Source organism: Neomonachus schauinslandi, chromosome 5 (assembly GCF_002201575.2).
Source record: "Neomonachus schauinslandi chromosome 5, ASM220157v2, whole genome shotgun sequence".
In the NCBI taxonomy this organism is placed as follows: Eukaryota; Metazoa; Chordata; class Mammalia; order Carnivora; family Phocidae; genus Neomonachus; species Neomonachus schauinslandi.
The window spans coordinates 95,119,862-95,145,523 of record NC_058407.1 but is presented as its reverse complement, the minus strand read 5'-3'; the positions used below and the strand labels follow the sequence as shown (position 1 = coordinate 95,145,523).

At 41.9% G+C, this 25,662-nt stretch overlaps 2 protein-coding genes across 2 annotated transcripts; both read left to right on the top strand.

Annotated features, from left to right (window-relative positions):
• The first annotated feature begins 4,510 nt into the window (after positions 1-4,510).
• GDF3 (growth differentiation factor 3) lies at positions 4,511-9,532 on the top strand. Its single transcript, XM_021690707.1, has 2 exons — positions 4,511-4,782; positions 8,618-9,532. Exons 1-2 carry the CDS (start codon positions 4,515-4,517, stop codon positions 9,445-9,447), a joined length of 1,098 nt encoding a protein of 365 aa, XP_021546382.1. The 5' UTR covers positions 4,511-4,514; the 3' UTR covers positions 9,448-9,532.
• Positions 9,533-16,971: 7,439 nt separating this feature from the next.
• On the top strand, positions 16,972-24,733 carry APOBEC1 (apolipoprotein B mRNA editing enzyme catalytic subunit 1). The gene is made up of 5 exons (XM_021690734.1): positions 16,972-17,024; positions 21,143-21,170; positions 22,862-23,259; positions 23,631-23,749; positions 24,443-24,733. Exons 1-5 carry the CDS (start codon positions 17,009-17,011, stop codon positions 24,587-24,589), a joined length of 708 nt encoding a protein of 235 aa, XP_021546409.1. The 5' UTR covers positions 16,972-17,008; the 3' UTR covers positions 24,590-24,733.
• The last annotated feature ends 929 nt before the right edge of the window (positions 24,734-25,662 follow it).

Sequence of the window (25,662 nt, the reverse complement as noted above, 5' to 3'; positions counted from 1 at the left end):
TCTGCCTTTTTTTTTCCCTACTGAGGTTAAATATCTTTTATACTTAGGATCACAATAATTCTGTTGGACCGATATCTTTTTTGTTGTATTAATTAGAAAACCGAAGGCCAGAGAAACAGTTTGTCCAGGACTCCCCAGACAGTGAATGATAGAGCTGGGGGTTTAATCTAAGTCCTTGACTGCAGAACCAATTCTATGTTATTTAGCCATGTTGCCTCACTTTTGAATTTCTGATTTGGGCTGAAAATCCAGAATCACATATTTTTGTAAAATCCTTAAAGACAATCCAATTCAATCTTGTGATTTTATTGGGAAAAAAGTGAGGCCCAGATAGGTTAACCCTTTATGACATTGCAGACCATTTAAATCTTTCTATTTAAAACATTTCCATGCTTGGGTAGGTATCATAAAACACTGACACTGAGTGAAATGACCAGGATTACATGGTCACTGGAGGAACTGTGATTACCTTAGATCTTCTGACTCTTGCTTGATGTGGTGCTTTTTCTTGCTATATATATATTGCTATATTACACACTCTCAATTATTTTCTTTCCCTTGATTAAATTCCCTTTAAATAAACAAAAATGATAACAGTAATTACTACCAGCTAACTTTTATCAAGTATGTCAAATGACAAAACTAAAACAATTTAGTAACAAATTTTATGTCTTTTTTTTTTTTTAATGTCCTTTATTTAAGAGAAAACAACCATGGATTGGGAGAGTACAGTGCTTCACAGCAAAGGGACACTGTTCCCAAGGGATTTGATGCAAGTTTTATAGAGCTTTAGAAGAGGCAACAGGAGAACAGGGCATGACTGGCTAGGTTGGGGATTTCCTTAGAGGGCTAGCAAGTCCTATTTTCCAGGGAAAGGTGAGCTAGCTAAAGCTGAGTTGGAGGACTGTGATTGATGTATATTAAATTTTCCTAATAGGTGTTTCCATAAATGCAGGCTAAGTTAGGTTTAGTTTTGTGACGTGGGCACCAGGCCACTCAGGTGGCCTCCATTTTGTGGGTACTGATACTAATGGACTTTATCAAATGCTTCAATGGCAGACATTGTCCTGAGCATTGTGTACACATCATCCCATCAGATTTCCTCAGCACCGTAGCAAAGAATGTTTTATTCTTACTTTACAGTTGAGTGACTTGGTCATGATCACACAACTCATAAGTGGTGGAACCTGAATTTAAACCAGTTTGCCTGATTCTGAATTCTTTTTTTAAGATTTTATTTATTTATTTATTTATCAGAGAGAGAGAGCATGAGCTTTGGGGAGGGGCAGAGGGAGTGGGAGAAGCAGACTTCCCACTGAGCAAGGAGCCACATGTGGGGCTCAATCCCAGGACCTGGAGATCATGAACTGAGCCGAAGGCAGATGCTTAACCAACTGAGCCACCCAGGCACCCCTAATTCTGACACTAAGAAAAGTTGAATAAGGAAAAATGAGACACAACCCACACTTATTGTTGAAACAGGTGAAGATTATAGATTAATTAAAGCTTCCTTTAAAAGATTTTATTTATTTATTTGACACAGAAAGAGGGAGAGAGCGAGAGAGAACAACCAGGGGGAATGGCAGGCAGAGGGAGAGGGAGAGGGGGAAGGAGGCTCCCCGCTGAGCAAGGAGCCCGACGCAGGCTGTGGTCGATCCCAGGACCCCGGGATCGTGACCTGAGTGAGCCAAAGGCAGACGCTTAACTGACTGAGCCACCCAAGCACCCCTATAGATGAATGTAAAAGTGTTAACGTTTAGCTTTTTAGGATGCAAGCAGGAGGACATAGGAGAAATAGGAATGGGGGAAACTTGGCTATCTAGAAGAATGAGACCTTGGAAATAGCACCAATTCATTTTGTACATTTATTTGTTGCACAGATATCTACTGAATGTCTACTACCTGCCAGACACTTCCTTGGGCCGTGGAGATACTTAGAGGAAAATACACAGTGGAGAGACTTAGAAGAAAACACATGATTCCCCTTCTGCAGAAGTATATCGTCTGGGAGGGACAGAGACAAAAGACACAGTGAGGGGTGCCTGGGTGGCTCAGTCGTTGAGCGTCTGCCTTCAGCTCAGGTCATGATCCCAGGGTCCTGGGATCAAGTCCTGCATCGGGCTCCCTGCTCCGCGGGAAGCCTGCTTCTCCCTCTCCCACTCCCCCTGCTTGTGTTCCCTTTCTAGCTGTGTCTCTCTCTGTGAAATAAATAAATAGATAAATAAAATCTTTAAAAAAAGGAAAAAAGTAACCTTATCTTGGCAGCAGCTGGCCCCTCAAGGTCCTGAAAGCCTTGCTTCCAGATTCCTTGGAGACTTGCGCTAGTATGCAATCAGTCACTCCTCACAATCCCAGTGTAGCTTTTTCTGCCCACAGGTCCCATCCCATGAATAGGGAAGGGGTTAAGGAATAGGCAGGAGAGATAGGAGGCCCCCTGACTCTCCTGACCAGGTTCCAGAATTATTCCGGCAGGTGGAGACGCTGAGACAGAGTGGAACAAGAGATGAGGAAACAAACCAAGACGGCACAAGAATCTCAAGGCCACAAGCTTCCCGGGCAAGTTTTCAATAAGACTGCCGCTAATAGCCCTCGGTGGCAACCCATTTGGGACCCGTCTCCCTCTAGAGAGCTTTTTCTTTCCTTTCTGTTCTCACCTTCACTTAATAAACGTTCACGTCACTTTACCCTTTTGTGTCCGCAAAATTCATTCTTCGACTCATTCTTCGACTCCATGGGACAAGAACCCTGCAATCCTGCAACAATATGACTGCCAGATCAATACAATCTTTCTGTGCCAAGCTAAGGGGGTGTCTGGGTGGCTCGGTCGGTTAAGCGGTTGCCTTCAGCTCAGGCCATGATCTCAGGGTCCTGGGATCGATTGAGCCCTGCGTTAGGCTCCCTGCTCAGGAGGGAGTCTGCTTCTCCCTCTGCCCTCCCCTGCCCCCGTCATTCTCTCTCAAATAAATAAATAAAATCTTTTAAAAATTAAAATTTAAAAAAACTAAAAATTAAAAAAAAAAGAAATGCCAAGCTAAGGAGTCTTGACTTTATGCTGTAGATGATGGGAAACTATTATATATTAGATACAATATTTTGTTTTTCCTTTGGGGGAAACAAGGTCTTAAAATAGGTGGTATAAAAGAATGTAAAATGAAAAAGTCCCTGTTTTCAAAAAGCATGAAAATTAGTCTGGCAAGAAACCAGTTAATTCTTCTTATAGCATTTGGAAGTCTTCTAGGAGTTTGGTAAAACAACAAAATGCAAAACCAGAAATTGATAAGTGCTGCCATAAACTTCTCAATAACGTCCATGCCTTTCCACATCAGTTCCTTCAGCCTTGAACGCGCGATTGTCTTACTGAAAAACGTCTACTTACTTTAACTTTGAAGCTTTCTCCTCTGCGAACACTTTGTGCTTGCCATTTGGCAGGCATGCAGAGCACTTTAAATACATCATCTTATCAGATTCCTATAGCAAATTAAAAGGTCAGTTTTTCTTTTCAGTTGAGAAAACAAAAACTTCAGAAGGTTAAGTGACATGCCCAGTTTCACATAACTAAAAAGTAGTAGAATCAGAAGTAACCCAGTCAGTCTGATTTTTGACTTTTAATCAGGAAGGGCAAAGTTAGGGGCACCTCGCTGGCTTAGTCCGAGGAACATGGGACTCTTGGTCTTGGGGTCGTGAGTTCAAGCCCCAGGTTGGGTGTAGAGATTACTTAAATAAATACAACTTTAAATAAAAGGAAGGGCAGGGCACCTGGGTGGCTCAGTTGGTTAAGCGACTGCCTTCGGCTCAGGTCATGATCCTGGAGTCCCGGGATCGAGTCCCACATCGGGCTCCCTGCTCGGCGGGGAGTCTGCTTCTCCCTCTGACCCTCCTCCCTCTCATGCTCTCTGTATCTCATTCTCTCTGTCTCAAATAAATAAATAAAATCTTTAAAAAAAAAAATAAATAAAAATAAATAAATAAAAGGAAGGGCAAAGTTAGGTGAGTAAAATTCAGTCCCTCTTAGAGCTGAAGACAGAGTGTAGATCGAATTCCTTGGGTGGAGTTTTCTCTTACTGGTTTGGCTTCCCACAGCACTGTGGATACAGTCTAATAGAAAGCTGCCTATGTATTTGTCTAAACAGACTGTCAGTCTGCATTTTTCATTACTATTCTAGCACCTCTATCAGAGCCTTGCATGTAATAGATGCTTAATAAGTTTGTTATATGAATAAATGCATGTCTCCTTTCCAGTCTGTCTACTGCAGACAAACCTCAGATTTTTGTAGTTAAGTCTATGCATTGGTAATCTTTGCTTTGTGAACTTTTTGAGGGGAAGAGCAGAGCAAGAGAAGAGGAAAAAAAGTCAATGTCCTCTGACATCCAATTGCCTTTGAGGAGCTGGGAAGAGAGCAATTCACACTTGATTATCTTCCATCAGATAAATTAGCAGCATCTGAATTGCCAGGCAGTCAGGCCACCGATGTCTCTCCAGCCCGACTGGCCAGCTTTGTCTCCACTCAGAGGCCATGATTCCTTTCCTGACTGCCTTGACTTTCCGCCTCTTGGTCACTGTGGCTATGGGCCAGACATTCCAATTTCAAGAACATGTCTTTCTCCAATTTCTGGGCTTAAACAAAGTGCCTTCACCCCAGAAGTTCCAACCTGTGCCTTCTGTTTTGAAGAAAATTTTCCGGGATCAAGAGGCAGCGGCAACCAGTGGGGACTCCCGAGATTTATGCTACATAAAGGATCTTGGTATCCGTGGGAACATACTGCGACTTCTCCTGGATCAAGGTAAGGAAATTAGCGTGCCAGTTCGATGGCATGAAGAAAGAAAAGAAGGGGAAGGTAACAATTACCGAGGGGTTTGTAGAAGGCCTTGTGCTGGTCTTTTACATGTTTTATCTCATGATCCTGGCCACATCCCGAGATTCCAAAGGCAGGTATTCTTATCAGCTTTTTAACAATAAGGAAAGTCAGACTCGGACAGTAGATTAACCCATAAGCTATTCAAGATCAGGAGCATATGAGCAAAGTCAGGATTCAAAATACATTTTTTCGGGGCACCTGGGTGGCTCAGTTGTTGAGAGTCTGCCTTCGGCTCAGGTCATGATCCCAGGGTCCTGGGATCGAGTCCCGCATCAGGCTCCCTGCTCAGCCGGGAGCCTGCTTCTCCCGCTCCCACTCCCCCTGCTTGTGATCCCTCTCTCGCTGTGTCTCTCTCTGTCAAATAAATAAAATCCTTAAAAAAACACACAAAAAACCCAAAGTACGTTTTTTTCTTTTTTTTAAAAAAAGGTTTTATTTATTTGACAGAGAGACACAATCATACTTTTATATATAACAAGTGTCTTCCAAAATTTATACCCCATCATGGATGTATAAGAATTTATACTTTTTAGGGGCACCTGGGTGGCTCAGTCGGTTAAGCGTCTGCCTTCGGCTCAGGTCATGATCCCAGGGTCCTGGGATGGAGCCCCGCATTGGGCTCCCTGCTCAGCGGGGAGCCTGCTTCTCCCTCTGCCTGCCGTTCCTGCTGCTTGTGCTCTCTTTCTCTGTCAAATAAATAAATAAAATCTTTAAAAAAAAATTTATACTTTTTATATATAGCAAGTGTCTTCCAAAATTTATACCCCACCATAAATGTATAAAAATTCTTGCTTTCTGGGGTGCCTGGGTGGCTCAGTCGTTAAGTGTCTGCCTTCGGCTCAGGTCATGATCCCAGGGTCCTGGGATCGAGCCCCGCGTTGGGCCCCCTGCTCAACGGGAAGCCTGCTTCTCCCTCTCCCACTCCCCCTGCTTGTGTTCCTGCTCTCGCTGTGTGTCTCTCTGTCAGATAAATAAATAAAATCTTAAAAAAAAAAAAGAATTCTGGAACGCCTGGGTGGCTCCGTCAGTTAAGTGTCTGCCTTTGGCTCAGGTCTTGATCCCAGGGTCCAGGGATCCAGTACCGCATCAGTCTCCTTGCTCAGTGAGGAGCCTGCTTCTCCCTCTGCCAGCCGCTTCCCTGCTTGTGCTCTCTCTCTCTCTGGCAAGTAAATAAATAAAATCTTTTTTTTAGGCCATTTAGGCCATTGAGTAACAATACTCTTTTAGCTTTTAATTTTTGTTACTCTGGTAGTAAAACATGATCTCATTGTTTTGATTTTTATTTCTTTAATAAGGTGGAATGCATTTTTAAATGGATAATGAATCTTTCTTTTTTTTTTCTTCAAACAATTGCCTATTTATACACACTGGCCATTTTCTACTGAGGAGTCTTCCTTTCCTTAATGATTTGTAAGCCCTCTTGATCATCTGTAAAAGCTCTTTCTAATTATGAATTTAAACTCATGCATATTATACGTTTTCTTGTTGTTCTTTGTGGTTTTATTTTTGTTAATGATGTCTTTTGAATACAGAAGTTCTTTTATCTTCATGCTCTCAAATCTGTCCATCCTTTCCATTGTGGCTTTTGGATTTTCTTTTATGCTTAAGGTATCTGACTAGTGCTAGGAAGAGGAAGGGAGATGGATAGGTTAGAATTCTAGCCTGGAACAGGAGATGTCAACTTTTCAGAGAAGTGGAAAAGATAAGTACTATGAAGACATCTCTGCACTTGACAGCCAACCTTTAAGAAAGATGTTTCAGTGGAATAGTGAGGGGCAAAGAGTTGGAAAATAGAAGAATATGAAGAGGTAGAGACAGCAAATATAGACTTACCTTTTCAAAAGATGGTCAATGAAAAGAAAGAGAAAGATAATAAGGTAGTCTTGAAGAGGATGCTGGATAATTTCAAATGCTTCTTAATTTTATTGTTCTTTAAATGAGGCTTGAGAACGAAGGGGGAATGGTTAGAATGTTAGGGTGTCTTTGGGGGGGCAGTTCTTTCTGTTTTGTTTTGTTTTTTAAAGTAATCTCCACAGATCCAGTGTGGGGCTTGAACTCATGACGCTGAGATCAAGAGTCGCGTGTTCTACCAACTGAGCCAGCCAGGCACCGTTGGAATGTTTGGGTTTGTGTTGTAATTTCTCCATAAGCTGAAGGGTCTTAGAAAATCCCTACTTAGGGTTGGGGCACCTGGGTGGTTCAGTCGGTTGAGCATCTGATTCTTGATTTCTTCGGCTCAGATCATGATCTCAGGGTGGTGAGATGGAGCCTGCGTCAGGCTCGTGCTAGGTATGGAGCCTGCTTAAGATTCTCCCTCTCCCTCTCCCTCTGCCTCCTACTCCCCCTAAAAACAAAATCCCTACCTAGGGTGGAGACACCCTACCTAACAATATGATGGCATTAAGCCAAAGAAATTATTTGCGGAGAGGGAGAAATTGAAGCTGGGGGAATAAGAGGTAAAAGTAAGCTCTACTGGGCCTTTTCGTAAAGGAATAGGTAAGGTTTGAAAATCTGGACAGAGAAGTCAGCTTTGAAAACAGGGAGAGTACATCTACAGTGGCAAAAGATAAGAGAGAGGGGTCCATGTGGAGAAACTGGAGAATCACACTGCCCCTCAATATTCAGTGAAGTGGGATATGATCTTTGCAGAGACCCTGGACCAGAAATTGTTGACATTGACAGCTGTGGGCTTTAGATAAGGAATCATCTAAGGATGAAACACATGGGATTTCAGAGGGCCAGTCTTGGCTAGATAAGAGTTTGTTTTGAAGTCAATCTAAGTAGTTAGATTTTTGGTGAGCAACACCTGACTGTCTAGGATGTTCTTAAACATTTTTTTTTTAAAGATTTTATTTATTTATTTGAGAGAGAGAATGAGATAGAGAGAGAGAGTATGAGACGGGGGAGGGTCAGAGGGAGAAGCAGACTCCCCGCCGAGCAGGGAGCCCGATGCGGGACTCGATCCCGGGACTCCAGGATCATGACCTGAGCCGAAGGCAGACGCTTAACCAACTGAGCCACCCAGGCGCCCCACGGATGCATTTATTAATGCAACAAATAACAAGATCCAGGGTTGGGACTATATTTACCATAAATTCAAAGTAGTGTGAGTGTAAATGTTATTTTGAGATACTTGCAACAACTTAATCTATGAACACACCTAGGACTTTTATTGGTAACAGTGTCATAGGCCCTGAAAATATTTTTGGGATTTGTTGCCTATATTCATAGTTGAAAGAAATGCTAAATTTCATTTAGAGTTCCGTGAAAATACAGATGTAATTCTTTTTTTTTTTTTAAGATTTTATTTATTTATTTGAGAGAGAGAGAATGAGAGAGAGCACATGAGAGGGGGGAGGGTCAGAGGGAGAAGCAGACTCCCTGCTGAGCAGGGAGCCCGATGCGGGACTCGATCGCGGGACTCCAGGATCATGACCTGAGCTGAAGGCAGTGGCTTAACCAACTGAGCCACCCAAGCACCCAATACAGATGTAATTCTTTCTCCCATCCAAATTCATGGACCTTCTAAATTCTATCCAGGACCCCTTGGGGACCTGCAGATGTGAAAATAAGAACCTCTGGCCTTGAATGAGGAGTGAAAGAAACAAATCCTCCCAATGGTAGAGTTTGAGTATAGCTGATAACTTCCTGCCCTTAGTTGGCATATGTAGATATCATATAACATTTGACATTTATATCATATAGGCGGATCTGAAGTGAAATATGTTTTGGTGACTCTCACATCTCTGTTCCCATCTAGGTCTCTTTCTTTACTCCGAGAAGCTCCCTCAAGCCTCCTCCTGCCTACAGAAGCAGCTCTACTTTAACCTGTCCGCCATTCAAGATAAGGAGCAGTTAACAATGGCCCAGCTGGGCCTGGATTTGGGGCCCAACACTTACTATGAGCAGGGACCGGAACTGGAGTTGGCTCTGTCCCTGGTTCAGGAGCCTCATGTGTGGGGCCAGTCCATCCCCAAACCAGGTAAAATGCTTGTGTTACAGTCAGTACCATGGCCTCAAGGTGTTGTGCATTTCAACCTGCTGGATGTGGCTAAGGATTGGAAGAGCAAGCCCCAGAAGAACTTAGGTTTGTTGCTAGAGATACTGGTCAAGGGGACCAGAGACGGGGGGGGGAGTTTTCAGCTTCAGGACACCTGTGCCAGACTGAGACAGTCCCTCCATGCTTCCCTGCTGGTGGTGAGTCTCAACCCTGAGCCATGCCACCCTTCATCCCGAAGAAGGAGGGAGGCCGTTCGTGCCCCTGAGGCTTCTTGCAGTAGCCTCTGCCTTCGTCACCAGCTCTTCATCAACTTCCAGGACTTAGGTTGGCACAAGTGGATTATTGCCCCCAAAGGGTTCATGGCAAACTATTGCCATGGAGACTGTCCTTTCTCGATGACCACCTCCCTCAACGGTTCCAATTATGCTTTCATGCAAGCACTGATGCGTGCAGTTGACCCAGAGATCCCCCAGGCCGTCTGTATCCCCACCAAGCTGTCCCCCATTTCCATGCTCTATCAGGACAATGATGACAATGTCATTTTACGACATTATGAAGACATGGTGGTTGACGAATGTGGATGTGGGTAGGCTGTTAGAAATAGGAGGGGTGTTCTTAGAGTAAACCTTCTAATAAAACTAGCAACGTGGTTTATGACTTCTTGGATCTGAAATATCAATATATTTGTGTTTACGATTTGTCTTCCTGGAAAATCCATCATGATTAATGATCTCCCTAAGTAGACACATAAAACACACACACACACACACACACACCCCAGCCCTAATAATCTAACAGTCATGATGCACTTGACAGTATATTAGACTCTAGATAGAAGGAGACTTGCATTTATTGGTGGCCTAGGGTGGGCAGGCATTATTCTATGTGTTACTTATAAACATCATTTCAGGATGTTTCTTGAGATAGGCCTTATTATTTATAAAATACTTCATAGAGAAAGTAGATAACAAATTTCCTTAAATTTATCAACTTTCCCTGGCAGATCTCACAGGCTAACAATGTTCTTAAAAAAAAATTATCTTGACGGGCACCTGTGTGGCTCAGTTGGTTAAGTGGTGGACTCTTGATTTCAGCTCAGGTCATGATCCCAGGTTTCTGGGATTGAGCCCCGAGTCGGACTCCACACTCAATGGGGAGTCTACTTGAGGATTCTCTCTCTCCCTCTCTCTCAAATAAATGCTTCCCTCACTCACGCACTCTCTCTTTCTCTCTCTCAAATAAATAAATAAATCTTTAAAAAAATTACTTTGCGATAATACAAAATAATATGAAAAATATTATCAAAACAGTACCTGATATCTACATTTCCTTCTGGTCTTTTATTGTTGTTATATATGATTTTTATAGCTCAGATCACACTGTATATATAATTTTGTATCTTTCTGTACTCAATGTTACCATAGGAATTTTTTTCAAATCACCAACATCTACATAGTTCATTTAATGGCTGTATTATATACGAATATTTAGATACATATTTTACTTAAGAGAGTGCTTATCATTGGGCATTATATTGTTTGCAGTTTTCATGGTGGAATAGTGTTATGACTTTCTGTTCATATGTCAGTTGATAGTTTGTCCCCACTTGGAAAAATTTTAGAGATGGAATTACAGAGTCAAAGGTATAAATTGACTTCTATAATCAATAGAAAATATATTGATATTAAAATAAACATGCATACGATATGGGATAAAATGCAAAATTTATACAGACTTCAAATACAAAACTCTAGATTTGGTAGGATACTTTGGGTTGTACCTGGAAGTATGAGTTCACTCATTTCCCCCGTTGGGAGAACTAAAGCATAAGTTTGTGAATCACTGCTTTATTTAGTCCTTTCTTTAATGCCATTTGTCACTGTCTTCTGTCAACTTCACCACTCTCATCTGGATTACTGCCACTTTTTGTTTGTTTTTTTTTTTAAGATTTTTATTTTTATTTATTTGACAGAGAGAGAGCGCGAGAGCAGGAACACAAGCAGGGGGAGTGGGAGAGGGAGAAGCAGGTTTCCCACAGCAGAGGGTGGCTGAGAAGATGGCTCCCAAGGTTGCAACTGAAAAAAAGTTTGGAGGGTGGTCAGAGGCTGGTAGAAGGGGTGTCCCTGGGTCTGTTCTGTTCACTGTTGGAAAGACAAAACACACAATATTTTGCAAATAATTTCAGTTGCTTCATGGAATCCCTGCAGTGTAAACTGTAAGGTTGTGGAGAACACATTCTTCTTCTTCTTTTTTATTTTACAATTTTATTTATTTATTTGTCAGAGAGAGAGAGAGAGAGAGAGAGCACAAGCAGGGGGAAAGGGAGAAGGAGAGGGAGAAGCAGGCTCCCCGCTGAGCAGGGAGCCTGCCTGATGTGGGACTCGATCTCAGGATGGCAGAAATTGAGGACTGCTAGATTTCCTTAGTCCACTAAGAATTTTGATGTGGGTTCTGTGCTTAATACATTTATATTATTTTTTAGAAGATTTATTTATTTTAGGGGGGAGGGGCAGAGAGAGAGGGAGAGAGAGAATCTCAGACTCTGCTGAATGCTGAGCCCAACACAGGGCTCCATCCCACAACCCTGAAATCATGACCTGAGCCGAAATCAAGAGTTGGCCGCTTAACGGACCAAGCCACCCAGGCACCCTTATATTATTTTTAAAAGTTATTTAAAACTATTAAAAGGGTAGCTATTTCCTTCTGCTTGCAGTTCTGTTGTTGGCAGGTTTGTTCACTCCCCAGTTAATCAAGTTTTCTCCTGGGGCCATTATGCCCAGGGCTAGAGAAGAACATACATTACTGGCTTCATGGCTTTGGGACACACATTATCTTCTTTCTCTACTAGAACATTAATGTCTGACAAATTGGTCTACAAATAGGCATGTGCCCTGTAAGTCAAGTTATATGCTCTGATTTGGGCAGGATGGCACAGGGTAGGACTTCTTAATCCAAAATATAAATAAATTATGAACCGATGGGTCGTACGGCTATTTCGGAGCATTTCAAGACCAGTGATCTTATTTATTGGCAGGTCTGTCCACTCACTTACAGGCCAGTTTGGTTTGAAACTTCACCATCAGTTTAATTCATTTCAATTCAATTTGATGCTTATTGAAGGCCTTGCAAGGGAGAAAGACACGGTGTCTGCCTTTGGTCGTTTGCCATGAAATGATGCATTCCAAAATCAAGTCAGGCCTTAATTTTGTTTCTTTTAAAATAAGAAATGAGACATAAATAGGACACCAAGGGTTATTCAAGGGTTATTTCTCACCAATTTATTCTCTACTCAAAACAACATTAAGCACTTCAAGTATTATCACAGAGTTTTCTGTGCTCAGCTTGTGAGGAGAAATCTTGGGGTAGCTAAGCTCAAAATAGTATGTTGGCTCGTCCCAGAGGCAGAGGGTGGCTGAGAAGATGGCTCCCAAGGTTGCAACTGAAAAAAAGTTTGGAGGGTGGTCAGAGGCTGGTAGAAGGGGTGTCCCTGGGTCTGTTCTGCTCACAGTTGGAAAGACAGATCCATGGGTCTGCCGGGAGCACTGCCTTCTCTTACTTTTTCTGTTTAATTGTTTGCTTAGCAACATTAAACAGCAAGCTGGTCCCATTGTTTTGGGGCAAAAACTTATCACATATTTTGCAACCATCACCTTTGTCTTGTTGCAGTGATGTGAAATTTACCTTCTGACACACAGATCTTTTGGAACCTTACTTGAAAATGATTGGTTTAGTTACAACCTATATTTTCATCTTTCAAAAAATTAATAATTATGCAGTGATTAATACGGGTAATTGACCAAGGTCTCCTGGAACAATAATTAAATCAATAGCTGTTTTGAAAGGAAGAATATGATAACTCCCATAGATATCAACAGAATACACAGGGAAACTGAAAGGAAGGAGTGAATCCATCCAAATTAAAGAAGAAGGGCTGCTTTTGATATGGGTAGTCGGAAACAGTAGGGTTTTGACATATGCAGAAGGGGATTGCAGGTAGGGAATTTTAGCCTGGAGAAAAGCCAGAGCAAATGGGTACCTGGCTGGCTCAGTCAGTAGACACGTGACTCTTGATATCAGAGTAGTGAGTTCAAGCCCCACGCTGGGTGTAGAGCTCACTTAAAAAAACAAACAAACAAACTAGAGCAAAGACAGGAAATAGATGGCAGAAATTGAGGACTTAGTTATAGGGGGTTGAATTTGCTAATTGTATTACTTTTCTGCCCTCTGCTGATTAAAACAGGGAAGAGCAAATCTATTAAAATAATGGTTCCGGAACACCTGGGTGGCTCAGTGGGTTAAGTGTCTGCCTTCAGCTCAGGTCATGATCCCGGGGTCCTGGGATCCAACCCCGCATCAGGCTCCCTGCTCGGCGGGGAGCCTGCTTCTCCCTCTCCCTCTGCCTGCCACTCCCCCTGCTTGTGCTCTCTCTTTCTCTCTCTCTGACAAATAAATAAATAAAATCTTTTTTTTTTTAAAGATTTTATTTATTTATTTGAGAGAGAGAGAATGAGAGAGAGCACATGAGAGGGGGGAGGGTCGGAGGGAGAAGCAGACTCCCTGCGGAGCAGGGAGCCCGATGTGGGACTCGATCGCGGGACTCCAGGATCATGACCTGAGCCGAAGGCAGTCGCTTAACCAACTGAGCCACCCAGGCGCCCTAAATAAATAAAATCTTAAAATAAAATAAAATACATGGTTCCTGATGTCTAGAGGATCAAGGGTGTTGTTGAGAACCTGGTAAAACATATAGACTCTCCCCAGAATATAATACATATAAACACACAATATTTTGCAAATAATTTCAGTTGCTTCATGGAATCCCTGCAGTGTAAACTGTAAGGTTGTGGAGAACACATTCTTCTTCTTCTTTTTTATTTTACAATTTTATTTATTTATTTGTCAGAGAGAGAGAGAGAGAGCACAAGCAGGGGGAAAGGGAGAGGGAGAGGGAGAAGCAGGCTCCCCGCTGAGCAGGGAACCTGATGTGGGACTCGATCTCAGGACCCTGGGATCATGACCTGAGCCAAAGGCAGACAACAAAATGAGCCACCCAGGTGCCCCTGAGTTTACTTTTTTTTTTTAAGATTGATTTATTTATTTTAGAGAGAGAGAGCAAGTGGAGGAGGGGCAGAGGGAGAGGGAGAGAAGCAGACTCCCTGCTGAGCGCAGAGCCCCTTGCGGGCCTGGGTCCTACGACCCTAAGATCATGACCTGAGCCGGAACCAAGGGTCGGAGGCTAAACCTACTGAGCTACCCAAGGAGCCCCAGTTCTGAGTTTTCCAACACAAAATCTAATCAAAAGTACCCTTGATGACGAGTATCCGATAGGAATTCTAACAGAAACAAACTCAGATTATACTCCATCTTAACTATTGTATATATGCCTCTGTGAGTGTGTCACGTTAGTTTTCTCTTGCTGCTGTAACAAACTACCAGGAACTTACTGGTGTAAAACAACATAAGTTATCATATAGCTCTGGAGGTCAGAAATACACAACAGGGTCTCACTGGCTAAAATCAAGGTGTCATCAGGGCAGCATTTCTTCAGGAGGCTCTAGGGAAAAATCCATTTACACACCCTTCCAACTTCTAGAAGCTATCCTCATTCCCTGAATCATGGCCCCTTCCAGCCATATCTGCTTTCATATTCACCCGGCTTTCTTGGACTCTGATTCTTTTGTTTTAATTGCTATGTTAATCACCATACATTACATCATTAGTTTTAGATGTAGTGTTCCATGATTCATTGTTTGTGCATAACACCCAGTGCTCCATGCAGTACGTGCCCTCTTTAATACCCATCACCAGGCTAACCCATCCTCCCAACCCCCTCCCCTCTAGAACCCTCAGTTTGTTTCTCAGAATCCATAGTCTCTCATGGTTCGTCTCCCCCTCCGATTCCCCCCCTTCATTCTTCCCCTCCTGCTATCTTCTTTTTTTTTTTTTCTTAACATATATTGCATTATTTGTTTCAGAGGTACAGATCTGAGATTCAACAGTCTTGCACAATTCACAGCGCTTACCAGAGCACATACCCTCCCCAGTGTCTATCACCCAGTCACCCCATCCCTCCCACCCCACCCCCCACTCCAGCAACCCTCAGTTTGTTTCCTTAGATTAAGAATTCCTCATATCAGTGAGGTCATATGATACATGTCTTTCTCTGTTTGACTTATTTCGCTCAGCATAATACCCTCCAGTTCAATCCATGTCGTTGCAAATGGCAAGATCTCATTCCTTTTGATGGCTGCATAATATTCCATTGTATATATAGACCACATCTTCTTTATCCATTCTTCTGTCGATGGACATCTTGGCTCTTTCCACAGTTTGGCTATTGTGGACATTGCTGCTATAAACATCGGGGTGCATATACCCCTTCGGATCCCTACATTTGTATCTTTGAGGTAAATACCCAGTTCTGACTCTGATTCTTTCGCACCGCTCTTATAAGGATACTTTTGATAGGATAATAGGATAAGGGTACTCATGATAGGATAATCTTCTTACCCCAAGATCCTTAACTTAATCACACCTGCAAAGTCCCATGTGCCATTGTAAAGTACCACACTTATACATTTCAGATATTAGGAGGCAGACATCTCTGAGGGGCTGTTCTTCTACTTACCACAAATACAACTTTGAAACACTTGGCTTCTGAAGGACCTGCATTTATGATGTGGCACTTCTGCCCCTTCTTCAAAACTCTAACCTGCCCCTTGAACAACTGCTTTACCTGAGGAAACTCTAGTTTGACTTTCATAATTAAGGAATGTCTTATATTTAGGGCTCAGGTAGAGGGTTCATGGTACTTGAGATTCAAATTTAGCAGCTCTAGATCTGAGACGCTAGAGGAAGGGAGACTTAGGTCTTGAAACTGACCTCAATTCTGGGAGTCTGTGCTGAAACTCAAGAGATGCCTGAGCCAGGGGTCAGGCAACAGGAGGCAATGGTAATCTGGAGCACAGTATTCACTTTCTCAAGAAGAATGAAAAAGCAGAAGTGGACTTGGCCATACACCTCACCCTAGCTTCAAAAAGGAAGAGAGATCACCTAAGACTTGTACACTAATTACCCAACTTCGAGGCCAAAGTTCTTCTGATTTTGCATCTAACAGTGCACTTCCCCATTCCAACAGGACTGGGGGCAAAGAGCAAAATAGGAGGAAGTTAGAAATATGAGAGAGGCAGAAGAGCACTTATAGAAAAACAAATAAGGGGCGCCTGGGTGGCTCAGTTGTTAATATTAAAAGGCAAGTCCAGTCCATAGTGTCTTCACCAGGTAACATTGAAGGTCTTCAGGTTATACAAACATGTTAATTCTCTCTTCCCTTTGTTCTTCCTTTGTGCTCTCGAATAAGGAATGATGGGTCAGTGTTAATTTAAGGAGAGGGAAAAACTAAATTCAGATGTTATCAGGGAAGAACTTAGAAATTCAGGGGCGCACGCATGGCTCAGTCAGTTAAGCGTCTGCCTTCGGCTTGGATCGTCCAGGGATCAAGCCCCAAGTGGGGCTCCCTCCTTGGTGGAGAGCCTGCTTCTCTCTCTCCCTCTGCTGCTCCCCCTGCTTGTGCTCTCTCCGTGTCTGTCTCTCTCTGTGTCAAATAAAAAAAATTAAAAAAAAAAAGAAAGAAAAATTCAGATAGCCTCAGTGATTTACTCTATTGGATTAATTATTTGAGGAGTGCCTGGGTGGCTCAGTTTGTTAAGTGTCTGCCTTCGGCTCAGGTCATGATCCTGGGGTCCTGGGTCCTGGGACTTGGCCCCACAGCAGGCTCCCTTGCTCAGTGGGGAGTCTGCTTCTCCCCCTCCCTCTGCCGCTCCCCCTGCTTGTGCTCTCTCTCTCTCAATAAATAAAATCTTTATTAGCACATGCTCTAACCAGCTGAGCTAACTGGCCAACCCAATAAATAAAATCTTTTTAAAAAAGGATTAATTATTTGAATCATGAGCTTTCTTATCAACATAGTGATACAAATCCCCACACCTTGTATAATCGAGATACCCAGTAATTGCCTGAGACTCAGGACTGAGTCATCCTCTGCCCAAGCCAGGTAGCAGTGGTCACACCTACCATGTTCAGGCATGTTGTTGGTAAGAGCAATCCACACAATAATATAGTTCCAGGGGAAAAGTCCAGTGACAGAGCACCATGGCTTCTGACAAAGGTAAACGGGACCCAGGGGCCTGGTAAATTCTGTATTCTTGAAAAGGGCAAAATCTGTGTGTGTATGTGTGTATGTGCATGTGTGTGTGTGTGTGTGTCCTGTCTGTGCTTGTGTCTTGGGCATTTTTCAACTTTCCTATTTATTAATATATTGATATTATTCTTTTTTAAAATTTTTTTAAAGATTTTATTTATTTGCGAGAGAGAGAATGAGAGACAGAGAGCATGAGAGGGAGGAGGGTCAGAGGGAGAAGCAGACTCCCTGCTGAGCAGGGAGTCTGATGTGGGACTTGATCCTGGGACTCCAGGATCATGACCTGAGCCGAAGGCAGTCGCTTAACCGACTGAGCCACCCAGGCGCCCCTTTAATGCTTTTTTTAAAAAAAAGATTTTATTTATTTGAGAGTTCATGAGTGGGGGAAGGGAGAGGGAGAAGCAGACTCCCTGCCGAGCAGGGAGCCCGATGCGGGACTCGATCCCGGGACTCCAGGATCATGACCTGAGCCGAAGGCAGTCGCTTAACCAACTGAGCCACCCAGGCGCCCTATTGATATTATTCTTAAACAGGGTTTATTATTGTTATTAATACTAACTATTCACATCCACAAATTATTTTGGTCAAATGACACCAAATCAATGCTTATTTCACCATAATAAAAAATTAAGTAAAAAATACAACTGTTAATTAACAGTTTAAAATAGCAACAGAAGTGAAAGCACAAGGGCATGTTAATTGATATTTTAAGGTTCAGTTACTTAATGTTGGAGAAATTTGTGGGAGAGGGAGAACACTTCAGGATGTGGAAGGAAATGATTTTCAGCTGAAGTGGGATTTGAGCTGGATCCTGAAAGGGTAGAATTTGGATTGGCAAAGAGGAAGAGAGTCCTGGTTGACTGACACAAAGAACTTGAGAGAATTTACAAAGATTGTGTGTGGAAATATCAAGAGTAAACTGGTTAAGCTATAGGAGAGTCTGGGGAAATAATCTGCAGTGAGATTAGAAAGCAAAGCTGGAGGGGCGCCTGGTGGCACAGTTGGTCATGCAACAGACTCTTGGTTTTGCTCAGGTCATGATCTCAGGGTCTGGATCTCAGGGTCATGAGATGGAACCCCACGTTGGGCTCTGCGCTCAGCGAAGAGTCTGAGGATTCTCTCTCTGCTCCTCCCCCCCACTCTCTCTCTCCGTATCTCTCTCAAATCAATAAATAAATCTTAAAAAAAAAAAAAGGGAAAGCAAACCTGGAATGATATTATGGAGGACTTTGAATGCTAGGCTAAGGAAAATGAGGTTGATCTTTTTGGTCAGAGAAGATCTTTGGAGAATTTGTGACTAGCATAGCAATGACTAAAATAGTGCTTTATTGTTTTTATTATTTTATTTTATATTTTATTTTATTTTATTTGAGAGAGAGAGAGCAAGTGATCAGGGGAAGGAGCAGAGGGAGAGAATATCCAAGCAGACTCCCACTGAACAAGGAGTCTAACGTGGGGCTTGATCTCACAAGCCATGAGATCAGGGCCTGAGCCAAAATCAAGAGTCAGATGCTTAACCAGCTAAGCCACCCAGGTGCCCCTTATTTTATTTTTTTTTAGAGGACAGGAGAGGCAGAAGGGGAGAGAGAATCTTTTTTTTTTTATTCTTATGTTAATCCCCATACATTACATCATTAGTTTTAGATGTAGTGTTCCATGATTCATTGTTTGCGTATAACACCCAGTGCTCCATGCAGAACGTGCCCTCCTCAATACCCACCACCAGGCTAACCCATCCTCCCACCCCCCTCCCCTCTAGAACCCTCAGTTTGTTTTTCAGAGTCCATCGTCTCTCATGGTTCGTCTACCCCTCCGATTTCCAGGGAGAGAGAATCTTAAAGATTTTATTTTTTTTATTTTTTTTATTTGAGACAGAGAGAATGAGAGAGAGAGAGCACATGAGAGGGGGGAGGGGGAGGGTCAGAGGGAGAAGCAGGCTCCTTGCTGAGCAGGGAGCCCGATGTGGGACTCGATCCAGGGACTCCAGGATCATGACCTGAGCCGAAGGCAGTCGCTTAACCAACTGAGCCACCCAGGCGCCCGGGGAGAGAGAATCTTAAGCAGGCTCCACATCCAAGGTGGCTCGACTTGGGGTTCAATCTCACAACCCTGAGATCATGACCTGAGCCAAAATCAAGAGTCGGATGCTTAACCAACTGAGCCCTAAAATAGTGCTTATATACCACCTTAATAGGAAAAGCAGAGAGGCAGAAGAGCACTTATAGAAAAACAAATAAACTTTTAGGAAATCTAGATGGGCCCTTGGGAGACTAGATGGACATATTATGGTTTTGTGACAATGTCTGTGTGGGTGTGTATCTTGAGTGGTAAGAGTCGAACTCTCCTGGTTTGTTCCAGGGGATGGGGCTTATGACAGTTGATTTCTTTTGAGTTCTTTTGGAAGGCTCTGCTTATAGGAAAATAAAGGATTTCAGAAGAAGGCAGTCTATTTTTGAATGTCTTCAGATCCAAAATAATTTTTATGCCTCAGTGGCACATTGTGGACCCCTCAACACACACACAGACACACACACAAACACACACACAGCCTCGGGCAAAATGCCTTCTGTTTTAGAGGAAGTGTCTTCCAGGTCTTGTGACTCTTCTTGGCTTAAAAACACCACCTCAGAGTTAAGGTTTACCAGCAGGATAGACTGAACATCCTGGCTGCATCTCTGCACAGCTACTTCCCCCTCAGGGGTGGCAATGACTTGTGCGTCTCTCTGGCCCACGGAGAAAGGGTATCATGTGGAAGGAAGCTTTTGCTCTGTGTCTCCTCTTTCTTGGGAAAGAGAGATTGGTAATAATGACAATTGAGCCTTTCAATTTATGATCCTTTTCTCCCACTACCCTAAATTTTAGCTTTCAAATAACCAGGGAGCAAACCCTTAACGTGAGTTCTTGTTGCCAAAATAAATGTCCATGTTCCTCCAAATAAAACAAATGACTTGCATTTCTGCTTTCAGAGTTTTACAGGCCAGTGCCCATTTCATCTCCAAAGTTCTGAGTCTTGAGAGGCATGGGCCTCTAAAATCCAGTACTTGAACTTGAATAGTCCTTACATGCTCTAATGGCTTCTAGGACACTTCGAATAAAATCCATGGCTTAGAATATAAACTCCATGAACATAAAGATAGGGATTTGTTTTGTTCCCTGTTCTTGTACTTCAAAGAGTCCCTAACATTTAGTAGGCCCCTCATTAATAGCTCTACCGACTGAGCCAGCCAGGCACCCCGGTGTGTGGTTTTTAATTAAGAAACTGCCAAACTGTTTCCTAGAGGGGCTGTACCAATTTACATTCCCACCAGCAATATATGAGAGATATACTTTCTCTGCACAGTGTGGTTCTCTCTCTCTCTTATAGCTATCCTATAAAGGATAGTAGTGAGATTCATTCAGTCATTTGCTCAATAAATACCTATTACTAACCAACATGTTTCAGGCAGTGTGATAGGGTCTGGAACAAGATATACGTAATCCATACCTCACATAATTTACAATTCAGTGTTATTATAGGCATATAAATAACAGTAAAATACAGCATGATTGCTATGATGAAGGAAGTACAAGAAGCTATGGAAACACTTAGAAATTACACATGGGAGCCTCTGAGGAATGACTTTCTCATTGCACTTAATCATTCTTGTTGGAGCCTTAAGGAAGGTTACTTGGTTTGGGATTGGGCAAATAGATTTCGGCAAAGCCCTTAGAAACTTGCTTTTCTTTCTTTTTTTTTTTTTAAAGATTTTATTTATTTATTTGAGAGAGAGAATGAGATAGAGAGAGCATGAGAGGGGGGAGGGTGAGAGGGAGAAGCAGACTCCCTGCTGAGCAGGGAGCCCGATGCGGGACTCGATCCCAGGACTCTAGGATCATGACCTGAGCCGAAGGCAGTTGCTTAACCAACTGAGCCACCCAGGCGCCCGAAACTTGCTTTTCTTGATGGTCCAATTCAATTAATACAGGAGAGAATCTTTTAACTCCATTTTCTGATATGGTTCGCAGGTTTGAAAGAACAGAGTATTTTTTTGTTAGCTAAATTTGTATGTGGGTGTTATCTGACATAATCATCTCTTGGTCAACAGGTCCTTCAGCTGGAGATGCCACCTTGAGGTAAGAATAATACCATCATAGTGAGCATCTAATTCAACCAAGAATAAGTGGATTTAAGAGCTGTAGGACTATAGCTTTCCATATTTTTCCTTTCTTCTTTTATCATGCTCCCACTCTTTCTTTTTTGTCTTTTCTAACTTCATTCTCTGTGATTATTGCTTTCTATATCTTTGCTTGTATGTCTTTTGGGTTTTGTTTAAATAAATTACCTTCCAGCTTTGTTCCATTGTTGCCTTACCTTTGTTTCTTCTCTGTTTAAATCACATGATTGTATAGCCATTAGTGAAAAGTCCAGAGAACTCATTTGTCACTTTGATTTCATCTTTTTGTTTTATACTATATGCCCATTTTTTTGGATGTAGCATTATAACAGGGGGTCTTCTGTCAGGGAATATATTATTTCATGATGGGTGGAAGGACTGATCTATGTAATAAATAAATGTAATACTTTAGGGATGAGTAGAAATATTAGGATGTAATAACAAGCTGATGACTCAACCATATTGCAAAGAGTCCTCAGCACAATCCTGAGTCTCCCCTGAGTTCCAGCTGTGACGCATGGAAAATATTAAATCTAAAGATGTCATTGGGAGCGGCACCTGGCTGGCTCAGTCAGTAGAGCATGTAACTCTCGATCTCAGTGTTTTAAGTTTGAGCCCCACATTGGGTGTAGAGATTACTTAAAAATAAAATCCTAAAAAAAAAAAAACGAATAAAGATGTCATTGGGAGCAGTTTGAATTTTTTTCTTATGAGGAATTAGGATACAGAATTTAATGTGGAAGAATCCTGAGGTTCTCTCTCTCTTCTCAGACTTGGCAATAGAATCTTGTTGGTGATTTGAGGCTTCTACACCTAAAATCTAGTTAGAGTCCATTGAGTCATGAAGATTAACGATTGTGTGAAGATTGGGACATGGCAACTCCATGGTGAGACAGAAAGATTAGACTATAAAGAGAAGCCTTTAAAAGTGAAACAAGGTCATATTTATACCTGAATTCTAAATTACCAGGTAATGGTACAGAGACAGTGGTAACCAAATAACATGAGTTGGGAAAAATCTCTTCACTATGCTTGTGAGAGAAACTCTGATAATTCAAATGGACCTCCCTAGATAACTTTGAAAAACAGGAAAAAAAAGTTTCCTGAGACGTCATGTTTTATTTTTTCTTTATTTTTTTTTTTAAAGATTTTTTATTTATTTATTTGAGAGAGAGAGAATGAGAGAGAGCAAGCACATGAGAGGGGGGAGGGTCAGAGGGAGAAGCAGACTCCCTGCCGAGCAGGGAGCCCGATGTGGGACTCGATCCCGGGACTCCAGGATCATGACCTGAGCCGAAAGCAGTCGCTTAACCAACTGAGCCACCCAGGCGCCCCATGTTTTATTTTTTCTAAAGATTTTATTTATTTATTTGACAGAGAGAGTGGGAACACAAGCAGGAGGAGTGGGAAAGGGAGAAGCAGGCTGCCCACCGAGCAAGGAGCCCGCCAAGCAGAGAGCCTAATGCAGGGCTTGATCCCAGGACGCTGGGATCATGACCTGAGCCGAAGGCAGACGCTTAACAACTGAGCCACCCAGGCACCCCGAGATGTCATGTTTTAGATCTGCCTGATAGAAGAGGGGAGCAGGAAATGATTTCAAGTTCCCTCTAAAGATAGCATGACAACATGGGAGTGCTTTTTGTATTTCAGGAGGAGAATCAAACCCTGGGAATTTGAAGTCTTCTTTGACCCCAGAGAACTCCGTAAAGAGACCTGCCTGCTCTATGAAATCCAGTGGGGCACAAGTCATAAGATCTGGCGAAACTCAGGCAAAAACACTGCCAACCATGTGGAAATCAATTTTATAGAAAAATTTACTTCAGAAAGACAGTATTGCCCATCCATCCGCTGCTCCATTACCTGGTTCCTGTCCTGGAGTCCGTGTTGGGAATGCTCCAAGGCTATTAGAGGATTTTTGAGTCAACACCCTAGTGTGACTCTGGTTATTTATGTAGCACGGCTTTTCTGGCATATGGATCCACAAAACCGTCAAGGACTCAGAGACCTCATTAACAGTGGTGTGACTATCCAGATTATGAGAGTCCCAGGTAAAAACAATGAACAAAGAATCTTGAGTGTTTATGAGAGACCGTGGTGCTGGCATGTTTCAAGGCCAGGAGATTGATTATCCCACTCTGGAAGTCTCAGAAGTGAAAGTCCAAAATAACGTAAGAAAGGACTGGGTCTGAATTTCATAGTAAAGAAGTATCAAAAAGAGGACTCCTTTCTCCATTCCTGCCACTATGACCTCTCAGCCGTCTTCATCTTTTTTCTTTCTTAGGGATTCTGGGGAGTGTAGCCCTTCTCCAATGACAAAGAGGCTAATAGGCTTTATATAAAGTATATCTATAAGTTAGGCTCCCTTTAAAGTAAGTTTCTGCTGTATTTGTTGAATGAACCAAGATTTGTGTTTCCTCAGAGTATGATCATTGCTGGAGGAATTTTGTCAACTACCTACCTGGGAAAGAAGATCACTGGCCAAGATACCCTGTGCTATGGATGAAGCTGTATGCACTGGAACTCCACTGCATAATTCTAGTAAGTTACTTTAAGGGGTAGAGATTCTGATGCCAAAAGAAGCATCCTTCTTCAAACTTCTTTTTTGATGAATTGACATGTACTTTCCTCACCATTTCTTTGCCATTTATATTGAAATTTGGTTATTTAACTACTTGATCCACCTGAAGAAAATGTGAGAGCAAAACAATCTCTTTGTAGGAAGAGAGGGAGAAGGGAGTGGATAAACTGGTCTAAGATATATGTGGACTCCACATTAACTTGATATTATTATCATTATTATTACAACACTTGCTAGCTCTACAGAATTGCAGATATTCTCCTTTCCCATATTGGTTTGTGCCATCCTATTGAAGAAATAAATGGAGGTGTTCCATTTGTATTCTCTTCAAAGTTGTTTAATAGTCTTCCAACTAATGTTTTAAAATGTTTGTGGTAGGGGCATCTAGGTGGTTTAGTCAGTTAAGTGGCCAGCTTTTGATTTTGGCTCAGGTCATGGTCTTGGGGTCCTGGGATCAAACCCCGCATCAGGCTTCACGCTCAGCAGGGAGTCTGCTTGAGGATTCGCTTTCCCTCTGCCCCTCCCCCCCTCTCCTGCTCACACTTCTCTCTCTCTCTCAAATAAATAATTAAATCTTAAAATAAGATAAAATAAAATGTTTCTGGTAATAATAGTATGAAGAAAAATATTATTCTAACTTTTTTTTCTTCCAGAGTCTCCCTCCCTGTTTAAGGATTTCAAGACGTCAGAATCAGCTTACATTGTTCACACTTACTCTTCAAAATTGCCATTATCAAATGATTCCACCCCATATCCTTTTAGCTACAGGGTTGATACAAGTTCCTGTGACTTGGAAATGAATAGAATGGTTCCTTGTGTACATTGTTTCTGTAGCAGACACTGAAGACCCACGGGAGAGTGAGTGCCACTAGAATGTAGAAAATTTCAGTTTGTGTTTCTATATACCAACAACAAATTATCTGAAAAAAGAAATTTTTAAAAATCCCATTCATTATTGCATCAAAAGTAATAAAATACTTAAGAATAAATTTAACTAAGGAAGTGAAAGGTTTGTGCTCTGTGAAATCTTGGACATTGACGAAAAGACATTGGAAAACAGGTAAATGAATGAAAAGATATCCCATGTTCATGGGTTGGTAGAATTAATATTGTTAAAATGTCCATACTACCCAAAGTGATCTGTAAATTCAGTGTAATCCTTATCAAGATTTTAATGGCTTTTTACAGAAATATAAAAAAATTCTGAATTTTGTATGAAACCACAAAAGACCCTGAAAACCCAAAACAATTCTGAGAAAGAAGAACAAAGCCGGTGGCATCACACTTTGTAATTTCAAACTATATTCCAAAGCTGTATAATCAAAATAGAATGGTACCAGTATTAAAAACAGACATATAGATCAATAAAACAGAATCCAGAGCCCAGAAGTAAACCCATGTGTATATGGTCAACTAATATTTGGCAAGGAAGCAAAGAATATTCAATGAGGAAAAGATAGTCTCTTTAATAAATGGTGGTGAAAAACTGATTTCACACGCAAAAAAATGAAATGGGATGCCTATCTTACACTACTCAGAGAAATTATTTCAAAATGGGTTAAAGACTTAAACCCAAGACCTGAAACCATAAAACTCCTAGGAGGAAACATAGAGAAAAAGCTCCTTGACATTAGTCTTGGTAATGATTTTATGGTTATGACACCAAAAGCACAAGAAATCAAAGCAAAAATAGACAAGTGGTACTATATCACAATAAAAGCTTCTGCACAGCAAAAGAAACAACCAACAAAATAAGAAGGCAACCTATGGAATGGGAGAAAATATTACACATCTGATAACGGGCAAATATCCAAAACAGGTAATGAACTCGTACAACTCAAGAGCAAAAGAACAAACAATCTGATTTAAAAAT